This window comes from Nerophis ophidion, linkage group LG02, assembly GCF_033978795.1.
Source record: "Nerophis ophidion isolate RoL-2023_Sa linkage group LG02, RoL_Noph_v1.0, whole genome shotgun sequence".
In the NCBI taxonomy this organism is placed as follows: domain Eukaryota; kingdom Metazoa; phylum Chordata; class Actinopteri; order Syngnathiformes; family Syngnathidae; genus Nerophis; species Nerophis ophidion.
Window position 1 is genome coordinate 4,267,115 of NC_084612.1, and position 20,620 is coordinate 4,287,734.

General features: G+C 38.4%; 1 protein-coding gene across 2 annotated transcripts in view; it reads right to left on the reverse strand.

Annotated features, from left to right (window-relative positions):
• Window positions 1–5,135: 5,135 nt before the first annotated feature.
• The window catches only part of ulk3 (unc-51 like kinase 3), a 42,203-nt gene continuing 26,718 nt past the window's right edge, over window positions 5,136–20,620 (reverse strand). For both annotated transcript variants that reach the window (XM_061876565.1, XM_061876555.1), the window contains exons 16-17: window positions 15,888–15,951; window positions 5,136–9,572 (exon numbers count right to left, since the gene is read on the reverse strand). In XM_061876565.1, the coding sequence (XP_061732549.1) occupies window positions 9,556–9,572; window positions 15,888–15,951 (81 nt within the window). In that variant the 3' untranslated portion in view covers window positions 5,136–9,555. The remainder of the gene's footprint in view (window positions 9,573–15,887; window positions 15,952–20,620) is intronic.

A 20,620-nucleotide genomic window follows, 5' to 3' on the forward strand; every position in this document is an offset into this window, starting at 1 on the left:
TGGTTTCTGTAGGAGGTCAAACACAACACAAACCGTCTTAATTGTTAGAAAAGCCCACTGTTTAATGTGTTTGTGTTAATGTTTCACTGGTAAGCACCGTTTTGTTCTACAAATTTTGCCAGTCCTCGAACTCATCCGAATTGTGTGGACTGCGACACAACAGTTTGTTAACATGTACAACTTTCTCCGACGCTGCCACAGAAAGACGTGTTTTATGACACCCCCTTTTTTTCATTTTGTCCACCAAATGTTTTATACTGTGCGATAGCTTTGTTGATGTTATTGACTTGTGTTTTTTGATTGATTGACACTTTTATTTGTAGGTTGCACAGCACAATACATATTCCGTACAATTGACCACTAAATGGTAACACCCCAATAACTTTTTCAACTTGTTTAAGTCGGGATCCACGTTAATCAATTCATGGTGTGGCGTGATAATCAGGCATGTTTGGTCACTGCATGGCTGCAATCTAATCGACGCTAGCTGTATGTACATGTTGCATCATTACGCCTCGTTGGTAGGTATATTTGAGCTAATTTAAAATTGTACTTATGTCCTGCATGTGTCAATGCGTGGACTTTGGGGGTTTGTTTTCCATGAAGGCAAAGGAAAGTTGGCGCGGGCAAGGCGTGAAGGTAGGGATATACTTATTTATTACTAAGGCGGAACTACAAAATCTTGGCTAATAAAACAAAAACTTGCACAAAGGCAGAAACTATGAACATGAAACAAAACTCGATAACTGTGACATAAAAAAACAAAAACTTACGTGGCATGGCAAGAAGCAAAACTATGAACAGTATCAGAGGTAGCATGGCATGAAGTGATCCGAGGTAAAGTCGCTAGGCTGACTTCCTGGCAACTTTCGGTTTAAACAATACAGGTGATTGAACAGGTGCCTGAGTCAAAACAAATAAGGTGCGTGACATGACAGGTGAAACTAATTGGTTGGCATGGTAACAAAGCAAACAAGGAAGTGCAAAAACAGGAAACAATAGAGTCTTAAGCAAAACAGAACATAACTAAACAAAACATGATCACAAGACATGACAGCATGGCTGCATTTCTGTTAGTTATTTGTACGCCACGTTGTTCCAGACCACAGCAAACGTTACCCAGCTTGCAAAGATTGTAATAAAACCATTAGACGAAGACAGCCTGACGTTTCCTTTAACTTGGACACACACATCTATACCTTTGGCCATTCTAAGCCAGTCATTTCCTATCTCAACCCTCTGAGAAGCCTCCATTTTACTAATGTTTCCCAATGTTGTAAAAATGAGTAGAATGAATATTACATTTCAACATTTCTATCCATCAAAGATTTGCGCCACATAGTAATTTTGATAGTAGGCTAATATAGCTAATATAGACACATATCATATGTTGCCTTCATTACTCATTATTTTTTGTATTCTTGGTCCAATACGGCTCTTATAACATTTTGGGTTGCCAACCCCTGTGTTAAAGATACATTTTCCCATCATTCACAATCCTTATGTGAAACAAGAACACACATCTTTACCTTTTCCATGCGGTCTAAATAGTGAATAAGTAGGAGGCGGCTTACAATGCAGGTAATGAGATTAATCTATTCAGCTAATAAAGTGTTCTAAAAACCCCCAGAACCTCAACGTTCTCAGTCTTTTTTGCCACCTGTGCCAGCTTTTTTTAAAACATGTTGCTGGCATCAAATTCCAAATGAGCTAATATTTGCAAAAAATAAAAAAGTTTACCAGGTCAAACATTTAGTATTTTGTCTTTGCAGTCTATTCAATTGAATATAGGTTGAAAAAGATTTGCAAATCACTGTATTCTATTTTTATCTACCATTTACACAACGTGCCAACTTCACTGGTTTTGAGTTTTGCATCAAGCTAGCCCCTTTTTTGGAAAAGTGGAGCCTTACTTAACTTATGTGGGAGCGTTTAAGTCAATTGCCTTGTTGGTGTTGAAAATTCAAACATTACCTGGAGGTAAATTGGATAGACTGACCACACATCCTCTTTTTCCCGGACATGTCCTCTTTTGCGGGACTGTCCGGGGTGTCCGGGCGGGGTTTTCTTAAATGCCTCAAATGTCCAGCGTTTTGTGCCAAGGTTGCGTGTAATTTCAATGTACGTACAGGGTTAAGCGGGGTTAAAAAACAAACATATTGTGAAGGTGTGCGCATGCAGCAATATTCGTGAGGGAGGGACACAGACAGAGAGAGTGATGTACGGGATTGATTGTCAAACAAGGCATACTTGATCAACAGCCATACAGGTCACACTGAAGGTGGCCGTATAAACAACTTTAACCTAATCAGTTGCCTAGTGGTTGGAGTGGCCGCCCTGAGATCGGTAGGTCGTGAGTTCAAACCCCGGCCGAGTCATACCAAAGACTATAAAAATGGGACCCATTACCTCCCTGCTTGGCACTCAGCATCAAGGGTTGGAATTGGGGGTTAAATCACCATAAATGATTCCCGGGCGCAGCACAGCTGCTGCCCACTGCTCCCCTCACCTCCCAGGGGGTGATCAAGGGCAATGGGTCAAATGCAGAGAATAATTCCGCCACACCCAGTGTGTGTGACAATCATTGGTACTTTAACTTTTTGAACTATAACACTGTTACAAATATGCGCCACACTGTGAACCCACACCAAACAAGAATGACAAACACATTTAGGGAAAACATACGCACCGTAACACAACATAAACACAACAGAACAAATACCCAGAACCACTTGCAACACTGACTCTTCCGGGAAGCTACAATAAACCCCCCCACCTCAACCCCGATTACGTCACATCAAATTAAAAAAATATTTCTGGTGGAATATTTTGCATATTTTGTGTGTTTGCCATTTAAAAAAAACACATAGTTTTTTTGGACAAAAAAGTGTGGAAAAACAAACACACACAAAAACAACATTGAAAAAAATTAAACATTTTGAAATGAGGAATAGATGTGAAGTTGATGTAGACTCCAGAGATTTAAGCGTTAAATATAAAATATATGTATGCCCTGGCACACCATTATCATCATTTCATGATCCAAGCAAAACACTTTTTACACTTTTATACTGAAATTGTCACGCCCAGGAAATCATGTTTTGTTTAGGTCATGTTATGTTTTGTTTTTTGGACATTCAGTTCTTGCGTTTGCACTTCCTTGTTTTCTTTGTTTCCATAGCAACTCATTCATTTTCACATGGCCCTCATGTCACGCCCCTGACCTCAGCCCTCACACCTGTTTGTAATGATCATAACTGTTATTCAAACCACAGTTACCTGGTAGTCAGTCTGGCAACTTTACCTCCGTATTCCTCAACTCCTTCATGCCAAGCCATGCTATTTCCCTTATGCTCATGTCACAGTAAGTTTTTGGTTTTGTTATGTCACAGTTGTTTGGTTTTGTTTTTTGTATTTAGTCATGCCATTGTGCTGTTTTTGTTTTCATTAGTCAAGTCTGTTCTCCGCCATTGTGCGCGCCATTTGTTTGCCATTTTGTAGTTTTGTTAAAATATAAATGAAAATGTACTCACGTTCACACCTGGCTCTTGCCAATTATCATTTGAGTTGGAAAAACAAATAAATAGACCTACATCTTATTAAATCAAAACATAGATTGAAACTACAAGCAGCGGTAAAGTTTAGATCCATTAAGGAAAGAAGAAAGTGAATGGTTATAACTCAATACATTTACATATGCATACATATTTGTCTTCTTTTTATATTATTTATTTTAATGAATTAAGTAATGTTTAAGACAACCTTTTCCCAAAACAGAGTATATACAATGTGAGATATAACAGGACAATGCATACGTTTATCATTTGTTTTCAAAACGCTTACAAAAAAGTGGGACCCCAAAAATTTACTGCGGTACCTGAATTTTTATGACTTGATGGGGTCCCTGGGACCCCATTTTGAAAATTCCTAGCGTCAAAACTGCTGTCAACAGAGGATAAAAAATGCTTTACTTAAATAAATATATTAATTATAAAGGAAGTTCAAGTATCATTGGCAAATTTTCACCTATTCCCGGCCTTGGCACGCATATATGTGTCCTCTTTTTGGGATTTCAGAATATGGTCAGCCCAAGTTTGGCTGAGTCCGCTCTCAGTGCTGCTGCGTGCATCTATTGTGCAGTGGTGTAACAAAAAAGTACATTTATCAGTAGAAGCATTTAAGTCTCACCTTAAAACTCATTTGTATACTCTAGCCTTTAAATAGACTCCCTTTTTAGACCAGTTGATCTGCCGTTTCTTTTCTTTTTCTTCTATGTCCCACTCTCCCTTGTGGAGGGGGTCCGGTCCGATCCGGTGGCCATGTACTGCTTGCCTGTGTATCGGCTGGGGACATCTCTGCGATGCTGATCCGCCTCCGCTTGGGATGGTTTCCTGCTGGCTCCGCTGTGAACGGGACTCTCGCTGCTGTGTTGGATCCGCTTTGGACTGGACTCTCGCGACTGTGTTGGATCCATTGTGGATTCAACTTTCACAGTATCATGTTAGACCCGCTCGACATCCATTGCTTTCCTCCTCTCTAAGGTTCTCATAGTCATCATTGTCACCGATGTCCCACTGGGTGTGAGTTTTCCTTGCCCTTATGTGGGCCTACCGAGGATGTCGTGGTGGTTTGTGCAGCCCTTTGAGACACTAGTGATTTAGGGCTATATAAGTAAACATTGATTGATTGATTTGCAGGCGGTCCCATTATGTTTATAGCAGGGGGGCGTCAAATCTATTTGTGGCCGTCTAAATGAACATATGGGAAATACCGCGGTACGATTCGCCTCCATTGAGTCAACTGTTCCAAACTAGACAAATGTTTTGAGAGAGCCTCGACGACCGCTGGAGTTTGCGACAGTGTCAATCAACTCCAATAAAAGTGTAAAAACAACAGAAGGAAAGCGGAGGACGACGAAACAAAAGAAGTACACAAACATGATTGTCAAAGTTGTTCACATCACTGGCTCTCTGAATGGTGTAATTACAAAATGGCCTTACTTCCCCCTTGCCAGGCCTTCCGGTCTGTCTCCTCCCCCTGGTGGACGTGAGCCAGCTGGTTCTGCAGAGCCTCCGTCCAGACCGCGGCGATGGCAATGACGACGAGGAAGGGCCCGATTTTGGACTTTCACAACGTCTGGATAAAGCGTCTTTAATCCCTTTTGATAAATACATGTCAGATTATAGAAGTCACAGCTGCGTCAACAGGTAAAGAGAAAATGACAACACAGCAGCCAACAGACATATTGACACGTTAATACTTTTGACTCCGGATTCTGTTTTCCCCACCCCACGGCGGTCAAAATTAAAACTCTTCAAGAATATAACAGCACAGGTTTGAAATCATAACAGTGAAACCCGGACCTCCCACAGCGAGCACTATCAGCCGAAACGTCTCTGGAGTGTGCAGCGGCATCGCAACCTGGTGCCAAGACCTGCAGCTCCAGAGCAAACAAGGCAAAGGCCGCGCCTGTCCGGCTCGCCTTTCATGGCGGTGGAAATGGCGTCCATCAGTGGAGAGGACATGGTCAGGCTCAACCACAGTGAAGGCATGCTTCAGCGTCAACTACAGTGGAACGTCCCCTTCCTCAAGTGACATCGGACAAAGCTATCAGGCGTGATGTCACGCAAGACCTCAGCTCAGTGAGCTTCCAAAATATTTTTACTTTATCTTTGGCCTTTCTTGCAATTCCAGTTATAAACAGATTGATGATAACCATTTAACGCCTGTGAGAAGCTGGCCCCCCTTATTGCAAATATTAAAATAACACAGCCATTGGTTTGTTTTTCCAAAAACATTAATAGTTTTATGCTGTAAACGTATTATCCATAACTTATCAAAATCACCCTAAACGTGATCATTCGTGCTGCAAAAAATAAAAATATTTTGTCCAACTATTATCATTTTACGTATTCATTGTTGAATATATATATATATATATATATATATATATATATATATATATATATATATATATATATATATATATATATATACAATCATACATACATGTTAGGTCAGGAAAAAACAGAGGCTATTTCATCCCTACAAGCCTGTTTCACAATTTTCTCTGTTCTTCAGGGGATTTTGTTGTATTATATATAAATGATAAATGGGTTGTACTTGTATAGCGCTTTTCTACCTTCAAGGTACTCAAAAGCGCTTTGACACTACTTCCACATTTACCCATTCACACACTGATGGAGGGAGCTGCCATGCAAGGCGCCAACCAGCACCCATCAGGAGCAAGGGTGAAGTGTCTTGCTCAGGACACAACGGACATGACGAGGTTGGTACTAGGTGGGATTTGAACCAGGGACCCTCGGGTTGCGCACGGCAACTCTCCCACTGCGCCACGCCGTCCCTACCTATTTATATGGTAAAAAATAGTATCCAACATGTCCAGTGACATGTTGTATGATATTATATATATTATAAAATCCCCTGCAAAACAGGTTTGTAGGGATGAAAAGCATTTTTCCTGACCTACCATATATTCCGCTCCACCCCGGTATTGAGCACTCTATGACGGATAAACCACAGAAACCTGGACTATATATATATATATATATATATATATATATATATATATACACACACACCTCGGGAACCCCCAGGAAGAGCTACACGAAGTGGCTGGAGAGAGGGAAGTCTGGGCTTCCCTGCTTAGGCTGCTACCCCCGCGACCCGACCTCGGATAAGCGGAAGAAGATGGATGGATGGATGGATGGATATATATATATATATATATATATATATAACCCGAATGCAGCTGAGATAGGCTCCAGCACCCCCCGCGACCCTAAAAGGGATAAGCGGTAGAAAATGTGTATATATATAAATATATATCGATGGGAAAATGCATTTTTAGACAATATGATTTGCCTTAGTGGCTAGGAGACAGAGAGGAGTAACAAGTGGTAGAAAATTGATTAGAAAAGACAAATTTAAAAAAATGATAATAAAAAAATGTATACATTTTTTGTTGTTTTTTTAAACTTGGTACTTCCTGTGGGTCGTAGTTTGGGGACCCCTGCTATAATAGTTAAACAAAACATATATGCAGCACAAACAAATAGGACAAGTTTGGGTAGATTTTGGCATTTTGGGGGGAGGGGCTAGTTTTGACTAATAACACATTAAAAACACTTTGATAACATAAGAACTTTAAAAGGTTAACATAAAAAACATAAGACAAAACATGTTTGCAGCACAAACATAACACTAAAAAAGTTTGGGGAGATTTTGACAAAGTGTATGGGGGGGTGGTTTAGAGGGGTGGGGGGGGGGCTAGTTTTGAATAATAAAACATTAATAACACAAAAGCAATAATAGACAAAATAAATTGTAGCACAACTGGGACAAGTTTGGTCAAAGTTTGATAAGGTGGGGGGCCTGGACGATGTCCCCAATCAGAAAACGTATTTTAGAATGACTTAAAAACTGTAACGGTACAAGCAAAAAAACTGTACAGCACAAACAAAAGGCAGTGTTATTTTCATATTTACAGTGATAAGGTGCGGAGAGAAAAGTTCCTCTGTCCGGGCTGCGCAGTACAAGAGATCTGAAGCCACAATAAAAAAAAAAAAAGACTGGAATGTACATTGCTGCAGTTAGTGTTAATGTGACTGCTGTGTCTACTAACCCCCCAGGCATTAGCAGCTCTACAAGGTTTTAGAATAGACTAGGCTTTCATTGTCATTGCACATCAATAACAACATTGCAGAAGTTTGTATTGATTTTTATACTCTTTTAAGAAGTGATGTGCAATGCAAGTATGGGGTGGTTTCCTAAAATATGTAGAAGAGACTGATTTACACTCCAACTGAAATGTAGATAATTAGCTTAATTTCTGCTTTTGTGTCAATATTTGCCTGTACTTATTTGACTTTATTATTTTTATACATTCATTTATCCTATTTTATTTAACGTATAATTTTTGAGTGTCACTTGTTTAGAGGAAAATACACCATTTGACATGTGTTTAATTGTATATCTGGACTGTATATGTCAAAAATTTAATAAACAAATGTTAAAAAAAAAAGTTAATGTGCAATTCTTAACTTCTTTTTAAACTTGTGAGGTAAGAATGTCAGAAAAAAAAATGCCTTCAACAATCCGCTTCCCGATATACTATTCGCATTTGTCAAGAGTGAGTACACAATTTTTTTTTTTTAACTGTTAAGATCCGCTACCTGGATCATCACATATTCTAGTTTTGTTCCATTTTTTGTATCTCATTCTGTTGTTTGACGTCCTTAGTTCCTGTTTGTTCGGTTACCATGGTTGCTTATTAGTTTCACCTGTCCCTTGCTTTCGACGCACACCTGTTTTTGCTGATTACTGCCTTATTTAAGCCTGCCCCTTTCGTTCATTCTTCCTCGGATCCTAATTTGCCTTACACGCAACAAGTGACGTATGCTTTTCCATGTATTTACTCGCTAGCTTTCGCGCTACGTTTAGTTTATCCCTGGCTCACATGCTAGTAGTTTTTGTTTTACCTTTTGTGCCTTTGTGCCAGTTTTTCTGTTTCCTTGTCTGTTTTTATTAGTTAATAAATCTTTATTTCTTACCATTCGCTGTGTTCTTGCCCGAACACATCCACGGAAGAACAAATCCGGCATCACTATGCCCACCAAACGTCACAGTAAATTCTGCAATCAAGCGGGAAACTTCTTTTTACATTTTCATGGCCAGTAAGAAGGTCAGAAAGCTCTGTCTTGATTCGCGGCGCCTTTGTCCTCAGGTGTCATAAAGGTTGAGTCCGCAATTTAGTGTTTGTTTGTTTTACTACAGCAGTGATGAACTTCTTTTTACGCTTGTGTTACAATTAATTCTTATTAATTGACTGTGGAACATATCAATCCAATTTCAAATAGTTTCTAATGGTACAAAAACAAACATGGTTTTACCTTGAGAGGTTCCACTGCATCTTTATGTTTGCAGAGGCTACAGTACAACTGTCTCAGTACTACAGTAAACACCATTGTGAGGTCTCATGTTCGCGTTTACCCGCCACATATTTTCACAGTTTACCCGCCACATATTTTCACAGTTTGCTGCTAATGCTTTTAAATTAAAGTAAATAAGACACCAACTACTTCAGCTTGTCGACCAGTTCGAGCGTTGCGTTCAAGGATTATAGCAGTGTATAGATGTAAGTGATAGAGCACAGAAGCTAATGTTTACATTACAGCCAAGCCAAATGTTAGCCAGAGAATCTCTCACGATAACAACTGGCGAGCGTCACTTTGTGAGTGTCTCAAAGGTTACGACTTGAAAGTCGTAAACAATTCTCCGGTGGGGTCTAAGCTCAAAGAACAAAAAAATAAATAAAAAATAAACTGTTCTTGCTACCTGCTGAAATTCCCTCCAGCAACAACTAAAACATCATTTAGCACTTTTGGCAGGACTTTCCCACCCAGCCAGAATGTGGGAGGTGAGGTGGGATGCAGGTTTGCTTTGGCGTCCGAGCACAGAGCCTTGTTGGCTTCACGCTCAGCAAGTTGGTCCGATGGGCCAAGCCAGCCGGTTCTCGCGGTGGCCATTTTGGTCTTACTGCACACAGCAAGCTGACGAGACAGAAAGGAGCAACCTGTGTTAGCACTCAATGTCATTTCCTGTGCAGCACCTTTAAACATACTTGAGCCTCTACTATAGATCCACTGACATTTGTAGTACCAAAAAGAATAGTACTATTAAATAATTACAATGTACATATTTGTTTTATGTGAATATATTTTTGGACACCTATGCAAAGTGCCATTTGGTTTTGTAGTTTTGGCATAATCCAGGTAACATGACTGTCTTAGTGGAGGTAAAAACAATAGAACCGCAATCATAAAAAAACTTACAAATATTCACAAAAAAATTAACCACTGTTTACATTTTATAATTATTTTTATTTGCATTTATAAAATAAAAACATCAAATTTGAATAGTAGTGGAAGTAGTAAGATTTGTCTTATGTTTTAACTTGATTTAAAAACATGTTTTCAACCATTCTAAAAATACATCTCATTCTCATGATGTTGATATTGTTCAGTTCAGTTCAGTTCAGTTTCAGTTTATTTCGAACATGCATACAATGTAATGTATCACATATTTCCAGATGTTTCATTACAGCACGTCCGAAAAGTAGTAGGAAGAAGCTGAACTTTTCGTACCACAACAAATTTATCCCATTTTCTTGTTCTCTGTAACAGAACAGTGAATAAATAAATAATACATAAATAATATACCGTAGTAAGTAAACAAATAATAATTACATAAATAATCTTTATCTCAGAAAAAAAAAAAAATAGGGTTCAAGATGTCCATCCTAATTCTTGTTTTGTGTACTTAGTAAACACTCTTTTAAACTGAATCATAATGGTACTTTGTTTGATTTCTTTGGTTAATCAATTCCAAAATTGTATGTATGAATATATATGTATATGTATACATATATATATATATATGTATGTATGTATACATACACATATATATATATATGTATGTATATACAGTACAAGCCAAAAGTTTGGACACACCTTCTACTCATTGAATGCGTTTTCTTTATTTTTATGACTTTTTACATTGTAGATTGTCACTGAAGGCATCGAAACTATGAATGAACACGTGGAGTTATGTACTTAACAAAAAAAGGTAAAATAACTGAAAACATGTTTTATATTCTAGTTTCCTTAAAATAGCCACTCTTTGCTCTGATTACTCTTTTGCACACTCTTGGCATTCTCTCGATGAGCTTCAAGAGGTAGTCACCTTAAATGGTTTTCACTTCACAGGTGTGCTTGAAGCTCATCGAGAGAATGCCAAGAGTGTGCAAAGCAGTAATCAGAGCAAAGGGTGGCTATTTTGAAGAAAATAGAATATAAAACATGTTTTCCGTTATTTCACCTTTTTTTGTTAAGTGCATACATAACTCCACGTGTCCATTCATAGTTTTGATGCCTTCAGTGACAATCTACAACGTAAATAGTCATGAAAATAAAGAAAACGCATTGAATGAGAAGGTGTGTCCAAACTTTTGGCTTGTACTGTAAGTTATATAAGATGTAAATGAAAACAAAAATAACAACAACAAACAAACAGCTATATAGAAATTATTTTGGATTGCGACTTGGACAATGGACTAAATACATTTAAAAAAATATATTTTTTATAATTTTAAGAAATAAAATAAGAAATTTTGAGGGTAATTGAAGTAGTAATTTACTGATTATATTTTAGATGGTTTTTTGATTATTTAATTATTTTTATCCTTTTGTGTTTCCCTCTTACACACATTTGTGTGTACTATGGCTAAGAGTTTTTTTTTAATTCCTTGGCCTCAGTATGGACCCCTTCTCCAGGGGCCCAGGCATTGACTGAAATTTTACCTTCCTCAGCATTTACCTGTTTCTCACCATTTTTGTAAGGGGCGCCGGAAGTTGGCAGACCCATTGGGGATCCTGTTCTGTCTCCCTGTAATGTTGGTCTGCTCTTGAATGGAATGGCCCTTGAGGATTATTAAAGTATTTCTGATTCTGTTAAACATTTAAAATACAAATAATTCTAATGTGTGTAATAGAAATTATAAAATGAGTAAATAAAAACAAGAATATGTTGTGTTTGAGTCGCATTGCTGCGAATGGTCGTGCTTTCATGACAAGCAGGAAGCGGTTGAAGCAGCGTGCAGGTAAAATGAGTCTTAAGTCCATAAACGAGGCAAAATACAACTGATAATGTGCCGCTAGGAAAGAACACATGAAACTCGAGGCTAATTTAGCATGGCACGTGAGGCAGCAGAGACATAAACCAAAAGCTATTAAGGGAAAGCTATTTAGCACATCGTAAAACAAACATACCCGTCACAAGTAGTGAACAGGAAGAAAGTCTTAAGCAATGCAAAAAAGGAAAATGCAACGATCACACAAAAATCCTGCAAGGACTGTCAGGATGAGATGACATACAAAGAGGAGTGATTAGTGGCGGCAGCAGGTAAAGACAAACAGAAACAGGTGTGTGAGCTCAGGAGCTCCTTGCGACAGGAACGTAAACAAACGAGGAGTGCTGGCAACAGAAATATACACTAATCTAAGAAGTATAACAACAAAACCAACACAGGACAGCACCATTCATGACAGAATATCGACTAAAAAAACCTACATCTGTAATACATTTTTTTAAACCAACTTAGACAAATTCTTTATTAATGTATTTTAATAAATAAAATATAATAAAACATGAAGTTTTATAATAAAATAATGGAAGTATTATTTTTTTTATTAATATCTTTATCAGTTTTGATATTAATCAGTCAAATATCGGAAAATACGGGATCCATTATTTAAATTTGTTTTAACTATTAAATGAACCCAAAATGTGGAAAATATTGGACACAATGTGTCGTCAAGTTCATGAGATGCGATGCAAGTGCAAGTCACTGTGACACTATTGTTATTTTTATATATTTTTATTTAATTTTTTATAAATGGCTAGGATGATAATGTAAATGAGGGATTTATAATCACTGCTATGTTGGAATTCCTATTAATATTGATCCTGTTGTTGATATTATTCATTTTTTTTTTAATACTTTTGGATTGTTTTGTATCATGTTTGTGTGTCCTCAATTGGGGCGGCATAGCTCGGTTGGTAGAGTGGCCGTGCCAGCAACTTGAGGGTTGCAGGTTCGATTCCTGCTTCCGCCATCCCAGTCACTGGCGTTGTGTCCTTGGGCAAGGCACTTTACCCACCTGCTCCCAGTGCCACCCACACTGGTTTAAATGCAAATTAGATATTGGGTTTCACTATGTAAAGCGCTTTGAGTCACTAGAGAAAAGCGCTATATAAATATAATTCACACTTCACTATTCTGAATGTTGGTGGATCGGGTTTGGTTTTGGAATTGGAATTGTGTTATTATGGTATTATTGTGTATTATTTAGTTGGACTGATTAATAAAAAATAAAAAATAAAACAATTATCTTTATCATTATTAAAAAATATAAATAGAAAATACATTTTAAAATAGGTAAATAAAAACAAAGCTGTATAGAAATGCAGTTGAATTATTTTCTATACAGCACATTTATAACACCAACCTCAACGGTTTTTATGAGTGCTGTTTTGATAAAAGTCTCGGGACGTACAGTAGAGGCTAAAAGTTTGGACACACCTTCTCATTCAATGTGTTTTCTTTATTTTCATAACTATTTACATTGTAGATTGTCACTGAAAGCATCAAAACTATGAATGAACACATGTGGAGTTATGTACTCAACAACAAATGGTGAAATAACTGAAAACATGTTTTATATTCTAGTTTCTTCAAAATAGCCACCCTTTGCTCTGATCATTTTTTCGCACACTGTTGGCATTCTCTCGATGAGCTTCAAGAGGTAGTCAGCTGAAATGGCTTTCACTTCACATGTGTGCTTGAAGCTCACCAAGAGAATGCAATGAGTGTGCAAAGCAGTAAGCAGAGCAGAAGATGGCTATTTTATACCGCTATTGGGGCGGTATAGCTCGATTGGTAGAGTGGCCGTGCCAGCAACTTGAGGGTTCCAGGTTCAATCCCGCTTCCGCCATCCTAGTCACTGCCGTTGTGTCCTTGGGCAAGACACTTTACCCACCTGCTCCCAGTGTCACCCACACTGGTTTAAATATAACTTAGATATTGGGTTTCACTATGTAAAGCGCTTTGAGTCACAAGAGAAAAAGCGCTATATAAATATAATTCACTTCACTTTACTATTAAATGAACCTAAAATGTGACTTATTTTATCTTCGTGGAAAATATTGGACCCAATGTGTTGTCGACCTTATGAGATGCGATGCAAGTGCAAGCCACTGTGACACTATTGTTCATTTTTTTATTACATTTTTTATAAATGGCTGAGATGATAATGTAAATGAGGGATTTATAATCACTGCTATGTTGGAATTCATATTAATATTGATACTGTTGTTGATATTACTCATTTTTGTTTGACTACTTTTGGATTGTTTTGTGTCATGTTTGTGTTTTCTCTCAATTGTTCTCTTGATTGCTATTCTGAATATTGCTGGGCCGGGTTTGGTTTTGGAATTGGAATTGTATTATTATGGTATTATTGTGTATTATTGTGTTGGACTGATTAATAAAATACAAACCATAATATATAAAATAATTACCTTTATCATTATTAAAAATTATGAATAGAAATTACATTTTAAAATAGGGAAATAAAAACAAATCTGTATGGAAATGCAGTTCAAATAATTCTATGTAGCACATTTAAAACACCAAACTCAGATGTTTTCATGAGTACTGTTTTGATAAAAGTTTTGGGACGTACAGTAGAGGCTAAAAGTTTGGACACACCTTCTCCTCATTCAATGTGTTTTCTTTATTTTCATGACTATTTACATTGTAGATTGTCACTAAAAGCATCAAAACTATGAATGAACACATGTGGAGTTATGTACTTAACAACAAATGGTGAAATAACTGAAAACATGTTTTATTTTCTAGTTTCTTCAAAATAGCTCTAATTACTTTTTCGCACACTGTTGGCATTCTCTCGATGAGCTTCAAGAGGTAGTCACCTGAAATGGTTTTCATGTGTGCTTGAAGCTCATCGAGAGAATGCCAAGAGTGTGCGAAGCAGTAATCAGAGCAAAGGATGGCTATTTTGAAGAAACTAGAATATAAAACATGTTTTCAGTTATTTCACATCTTTTTTTGTTAGGTACATAACTCCACTTGTGTCCATTCATAGTTTTGATGCCTTCAGTGAAAATCTACAATGTAAATAGTCATGAAAATAAAAAAAACACATTGAATTAGGAGAAGTTGCGTCCAAACATTTTGCCTGTACTGTACCTCATGATCAATTAACCAATTTAAGGTTGTCCTTCCATTAATTTTTCATCATAACAAGACATTTTGCAGAACTCTATGCTTCCAGTTTTGTGAAAACAGACCAGCATGCCATCAATCAGCTTTAATTTCCCTCTCACAGGTCCAAACTCAGTAGCTTCTGACCGACCTAAAATTCCTTGAAACGCTCCAAAATCTTGTCGAAAGTTTTTCCAGACGGGTGGAAGCGCTTACAGCTACAAAGGGGCGGGGCCAACTCTGTAATTTCTTCCATATTTACTACCAGAAGTCGGACTAACCATACGTCCCAATACTTTTGCCCATACGGCGCATGTGTGTACATTGCTCTTAGCGAGATGTCGTAGTTTGCGGCCGTGCGGTCGCTTCTCGCCGGGAAGAGACTGGAGCGCTGCAGCTCTGGTGCGGCCGCTGTTGGCCGCGTGCCACGGTGTGGTTTTTATTAAAATAACTTCAGCGTGCATAAGAAGCCACGTTCTGCAGGAAATTCGAGAAGCCTCTGAAATGACCCCTCCCCACTTAAACAAAAAAAAAAATCTATAATCTTGCAGGAATTCCTCACTAAGAACAGGATATTGTCTGGACTTTGTGAATCTACTGTGCATCCCAGAGAAAAGTGTGGGGATTAGGTAGGCAAGGAAGTGTAGTGGTACATTTTTGGCATAGTTCAGGAAAGAAAAGTTTCATATTGTTGAGTGTTAAGCAAATATACATGTTGAGAATGAAGTGTACGCGCGAGGGGGAGTGGTCAAGGTAGGTCTCAATTTCATAAAGTGCTTATAGCAAGAGGCCTAAGGCTGCGTTGCAATGGAATCAAAGAGCCCAGACGGTCCCGTGAGGTGAACAGCTACGCGAGAGAAGAGGTCATATTTTACAAGTGGAATAGGGGGCTGGGGGGGACTGCTGCACTTCGAGCAGCTTATTCATCACTTAGACCGCCTCCCCCCACCACCACCAAGCCAAACTCTTGTGAAAACACACTTTCATGGACAGTTTGTGGGACTGCAACAAGGAAACTTACAGCTTCTTACGGAGTCCGATAGAGGCTCCCGGTCGAGTGAGGCGTCCCTTTGAGTCTCCTGCATCTGGAAAATACACAAAGCAAAACCCCTGAGTATATCTTTACTAATATCTAGGGCTGCGAATCTTTGGGTGTCCCACGATTCAATTCAATATCGATTCTTGGGGTTACGATTCGATAATATATCGATTTTTTTTCAATTCGATTTGATTCCCGATTCAAAAACGATATTTTTCCGATTAAAAACGATTCTGTATTCATTCAATACATAGGATTTCAGCAGGATCTACCCCAGTCTGCTGACATGCAAGCGAGTAGTAGATTTTTTTAAAAAAAAAAGCTTTTATAATTGTAAAGGACAATGTTTTATCAACTGATTGCAATAATGTAAATTTGTTTTAACTATTAAACGAACCAAAAATATGACTTATTTTATCTTTGTGAAAACATTGGACACAGTGTGTTGTCAAGCTTATGAGATGCGATGCAAGTATAAGCCACTGTGACACTATTGTTCTTTCTTTTTTTTTAATAAATGTCTAATGATAATGTCAATGAGGGATTTTTAATCACTGCTATGCTGAAATTATAACTGATATTGATACTGTTGTTGATAATATTCATTTTTGTTTCACTACTTTTGCTTTGTTCTGTGTCGTGTTTGTGTCTCCTCTCAATTGCTCTGTTTATTGCAGTTCTGAGTGTTTCTGGGTCAGGTTTGGTTTTGGAATTGGATTGCATTGTTATGGTATTGCTGTGTAGTAGTTTGTTCAATTGATTAATTTTTTTTTTAAATAAAATAAAAATAGATTTTTAAAAATGAGAATCGATTCTGAATCGCACAACGTATTCAAATCGATTTTTTTTTCCCACAACCCTACTAATATCTACAGGACTATTGTACAGTTGATTAAAATTTTCACTTGTTTCATTGCAGCCATTTGCTAAAATCATTTTATTTCTCATGCACCCCATATTGACAGAAAAAAACTGAAATGTACATCCATGTATTAACAAAGAAAAACTGAAATATCACAAGGTCAGAAGTATTGAGTAGAAGCACCTTTTTGAGCTAGTACAGCAATTAGTCTGCTTGGGAATGATGCAACACGTTTTCCACACCTAGATTCGAGGGATCCTGTGCCATTCTTCCCTGCAGATCCTCTCCAGTTCTGTCTGGTTGCATGGTGAACGTTGGTGGACTGACATTTTCAGGTCTCTCTAGAGATGTCCAATTGGGTTTAGGTCACGGCTCTGGCTGGGCCAGTCAAAAATGGTCACAGGAGTTGTTCCGAAGCCACTCGTTAGTTATTTTAGCTGTGTGCTTAGGGTCAATGTCTTGTTGGAAGGAGAACCTTTAACCCAGCCTGAGGTCCTGAGCACTCTGGACAGGTTTTATTCCGGGATATCTCTGTACTTGGCTGCATTCATTTTCCTTCAATTGCAATCAGTTGTCCAGCTGTAAAACACCCCCATAGCATGATGCTGCCACCCACATGTTTCACTGTTGGGATTGTATTGGGCAGGTCTTGAGCAGCACCTGGTTTTCTCCACAATTGCCACTTAGAATTAATGCCAAAAAGTTTAATATTGGTCTCACCAGACCAGATAATTTTATTTCTCATAGTCTATGAGTCCTTAATGTGTTTTTTGGCAAACTCTATGTAGGCTTTCATATATCTTGCACTGAGGAGAACCTTCCGTAGGGCCACTCTGCCATAAAGCCCCGACTGGTGGAGGGCTGCGGTGATAGTTGACGTTGTGGAACTTTCTCTCATCTCCCTACTGCATCTCTGGAGCTCAGCCAGAGTGATCTTTGGGTTCTTTATCTCTGTCACCAAGGTTATTCTCCCACGATTGTTTAGTTTGGCTGGATGGCTAGGTCCAGGAGGAGTTCCGGTCGTCCCAAACTTCTTCCATTTAAGGATTATGGATGCTTGATTGATTGATTGATTGATTGATTGATTGATTGATTGACACTTTTATTAGTAGATTGCACAGTACAGTACATATTCCGTACAATTGGGGGACGGCGTGGCAAAGTTGGGGGAGTGGCCGTGCCAGCAATCTGAGGGTTACTGGTTCAATCCCCACTTTCTACCATCCTAGTCACGTCTGTTGTGTCCTTGAGCAAGACACTTCACCCTTGCTTCTGATGGGTCCTGGTTAGCGCCTTGCATGGCAGCTCCCGCCATCAGTGTGTGAATGTGTGTGTGAATGGGTGAATGTGGAAATACTGTCAAAGCGCTTTGGGTTCCTTAAAAAGGGGTAGAAAGGCGCTATACAAGTACAACTACTTACCATTTACAATTGACCACTAAATGGTAACACCCGAATAAGTTTTTCAACTTGTTTAAGTTGGGGTCCACGAGCCACTGTGCTCTTAGGAACCTTGCTGCAAAAATTATTTTGTAACCTTGGCCAGATCTGTGCCTTGCCACAATTCTGTTTCTTAGCTCCTTGCGCACTTCCTTTGACCTCATGGTTCTCATTTGCTCTGACATGCACTGTGAGCTGGAAGGGTTTTTTTTATATATGGAAAGGTGTGTGCTTTTCCTAATCAATTCTAATCAGTTTAATTAAATACAATTGGACTCCAATGAAGGAGCAGAATCATCTAACGGAGGATCATAAGTATGAGCGTCACTGCAAAGGGTCTGAATACTTAAGACCATGTGATACGTGAGTTTTTCTTTTTTAAAACATTTGCAAACATTTCTACATTTCTGTTTAATTCCGTCAAGATGGGGTGCTGAGTGTGCCTCAATGAGAAATAAAATTAACATTTTTGATTTTAGCAAATGGCAGCAATTAAAAAACAATAACAAATTTAAAGGGGTCTGAACATTTCCTGTATCCACTGTATAATAAAGGAGCACTTTTGGGGGAATTATGCCGATCCTCCACAAAGTGTATGTCTTTTCCATTTTTCTGCATGCTAAATACCGTATTTTTCGGATTATAAATCGCTCCGGAGTATACGTCGCACTGGCCGAAAATGCATAATGAAGAAGGAAATAAACATATATAAGTCGCACTGGAGTCTAAGTCGCATTTTTGGGGGAAATTTATTTGATAAAATTCAAGACCAAGAATAGACATTTGAAAGGCAATTTAAAATAAATGAAAAATAGTGTACAACAGGCTGAATAAGTGTACGTTATGTGACGCATAAATAACCAACTGAGAAGGTGTCTGGTATGTTAACGTGACATATTATGGTAGGAGTCATTCAAATAACTATAACATATAAAACATGCTATACGTTTACCAAACAATCTCTCACTCCTAATCGATAAAAAACGATGAAATCTTCTTCCTCGATGAAGCTTCTAAAAAACTCTGCCAACTCCAAAGGTACGCGCCGCTTCCTCTTGTCGTTTTCTGCTGCATATTTCACTAAGTCCACCTTGTAATCTGCAGTACATGATTTCCTTTTCGGTCCAATTTTTGTTCAGCCTATCTCCGTTTTTATGAGTTACTGTCAATGATGAAATGATCCATTTTAATAGCTACCCACAATCAGGGATGGGAATGAATATTTACAAAATCAGCTGAAATTTTTTTATCCTAAAACACCACTTTGCGGAAGGCTGCACAGCGGCCGCACCCAAATGCACGTAGTGCACTCGCCTGCTAGCGGGGTCTGGGGGTATGCCCCCCCAGAATTTTTTTAAAATCAATGTTAGTTTAGGATGCATTTCCTGCTATTTTGAGTAAAAATCTAACAATATTCCCCTGATCAAAATTTCACATTTAGTAGCAAATATTTTCATAAAAATGTATCATGTGATGAAATTTATGTATACAAGTTTACACATATATCAAATTCTTGCACACTTTTGGATTATAGACAAAAATAGGCCTACAAATGGATTAACCAGAATTCTTCTCCGTAAATTCACTCTACTTGCCGATTTCACGTTTCCCCGAGATCCATAGTTCACAATGTCCTTGCAATATAAGCACTGAGCACGTCCCGGTTAATCGCACTTTGCAATGAAATCGCTGATCAATTCGTCTACTTCTACGATATTGTTGCTAATCTTCACCTTCAGTTTGATAGATATATCGAGCCATGCCCAGTTTCACTTGTTTCTCACGCCCTTATCGATATATTTCGCTAATGAAGCATTTCTATCTTGAATAAGCTTAAACATGTCTGAAACTGTTTTGTCAATTAAGAAATGTGTGAATTGAGAGCTACTGTGTTTTCTTTCCAGATTAGTCGCCGATAAACACAACCAATATAAACAGAATACGAGTTCAGAAACGCTCACGATAATTGAGGATCAGGGACTAGATATTGTCGGCAAACGACGCGTGCAGACGCCTATAACAGGCAATGTCATTGGTTGATGTCAGCTGATAGTAGAGCTAGCCAATCTGGGGCCTTCACACATTGGCATTATATTTTCCGCGGGAATTCTCTGCTTTGTACTGATAACTAGGTCAACGCAGAGACAAAAACCACAAGTACCTAACCCCACCTATAATTTTCTCCCCGGATTTAAACGATTCACAGAAATGACACGCCGGCGCCAAAATCGGCGGAATTCCGCGGATCCGCAGAAAATTCCCATCCCTGCACAATGCACTTCTGCCATGACCCTTCCTTGCCGAATTCTTATTGGTTGACGTGTATGTGACGATTGCTGACGTGTGTGTGACGATTGCTGACATTTTCTTTGTCTCTTCCGCGAATGAGATAAATAATATTATTTGATATTTTA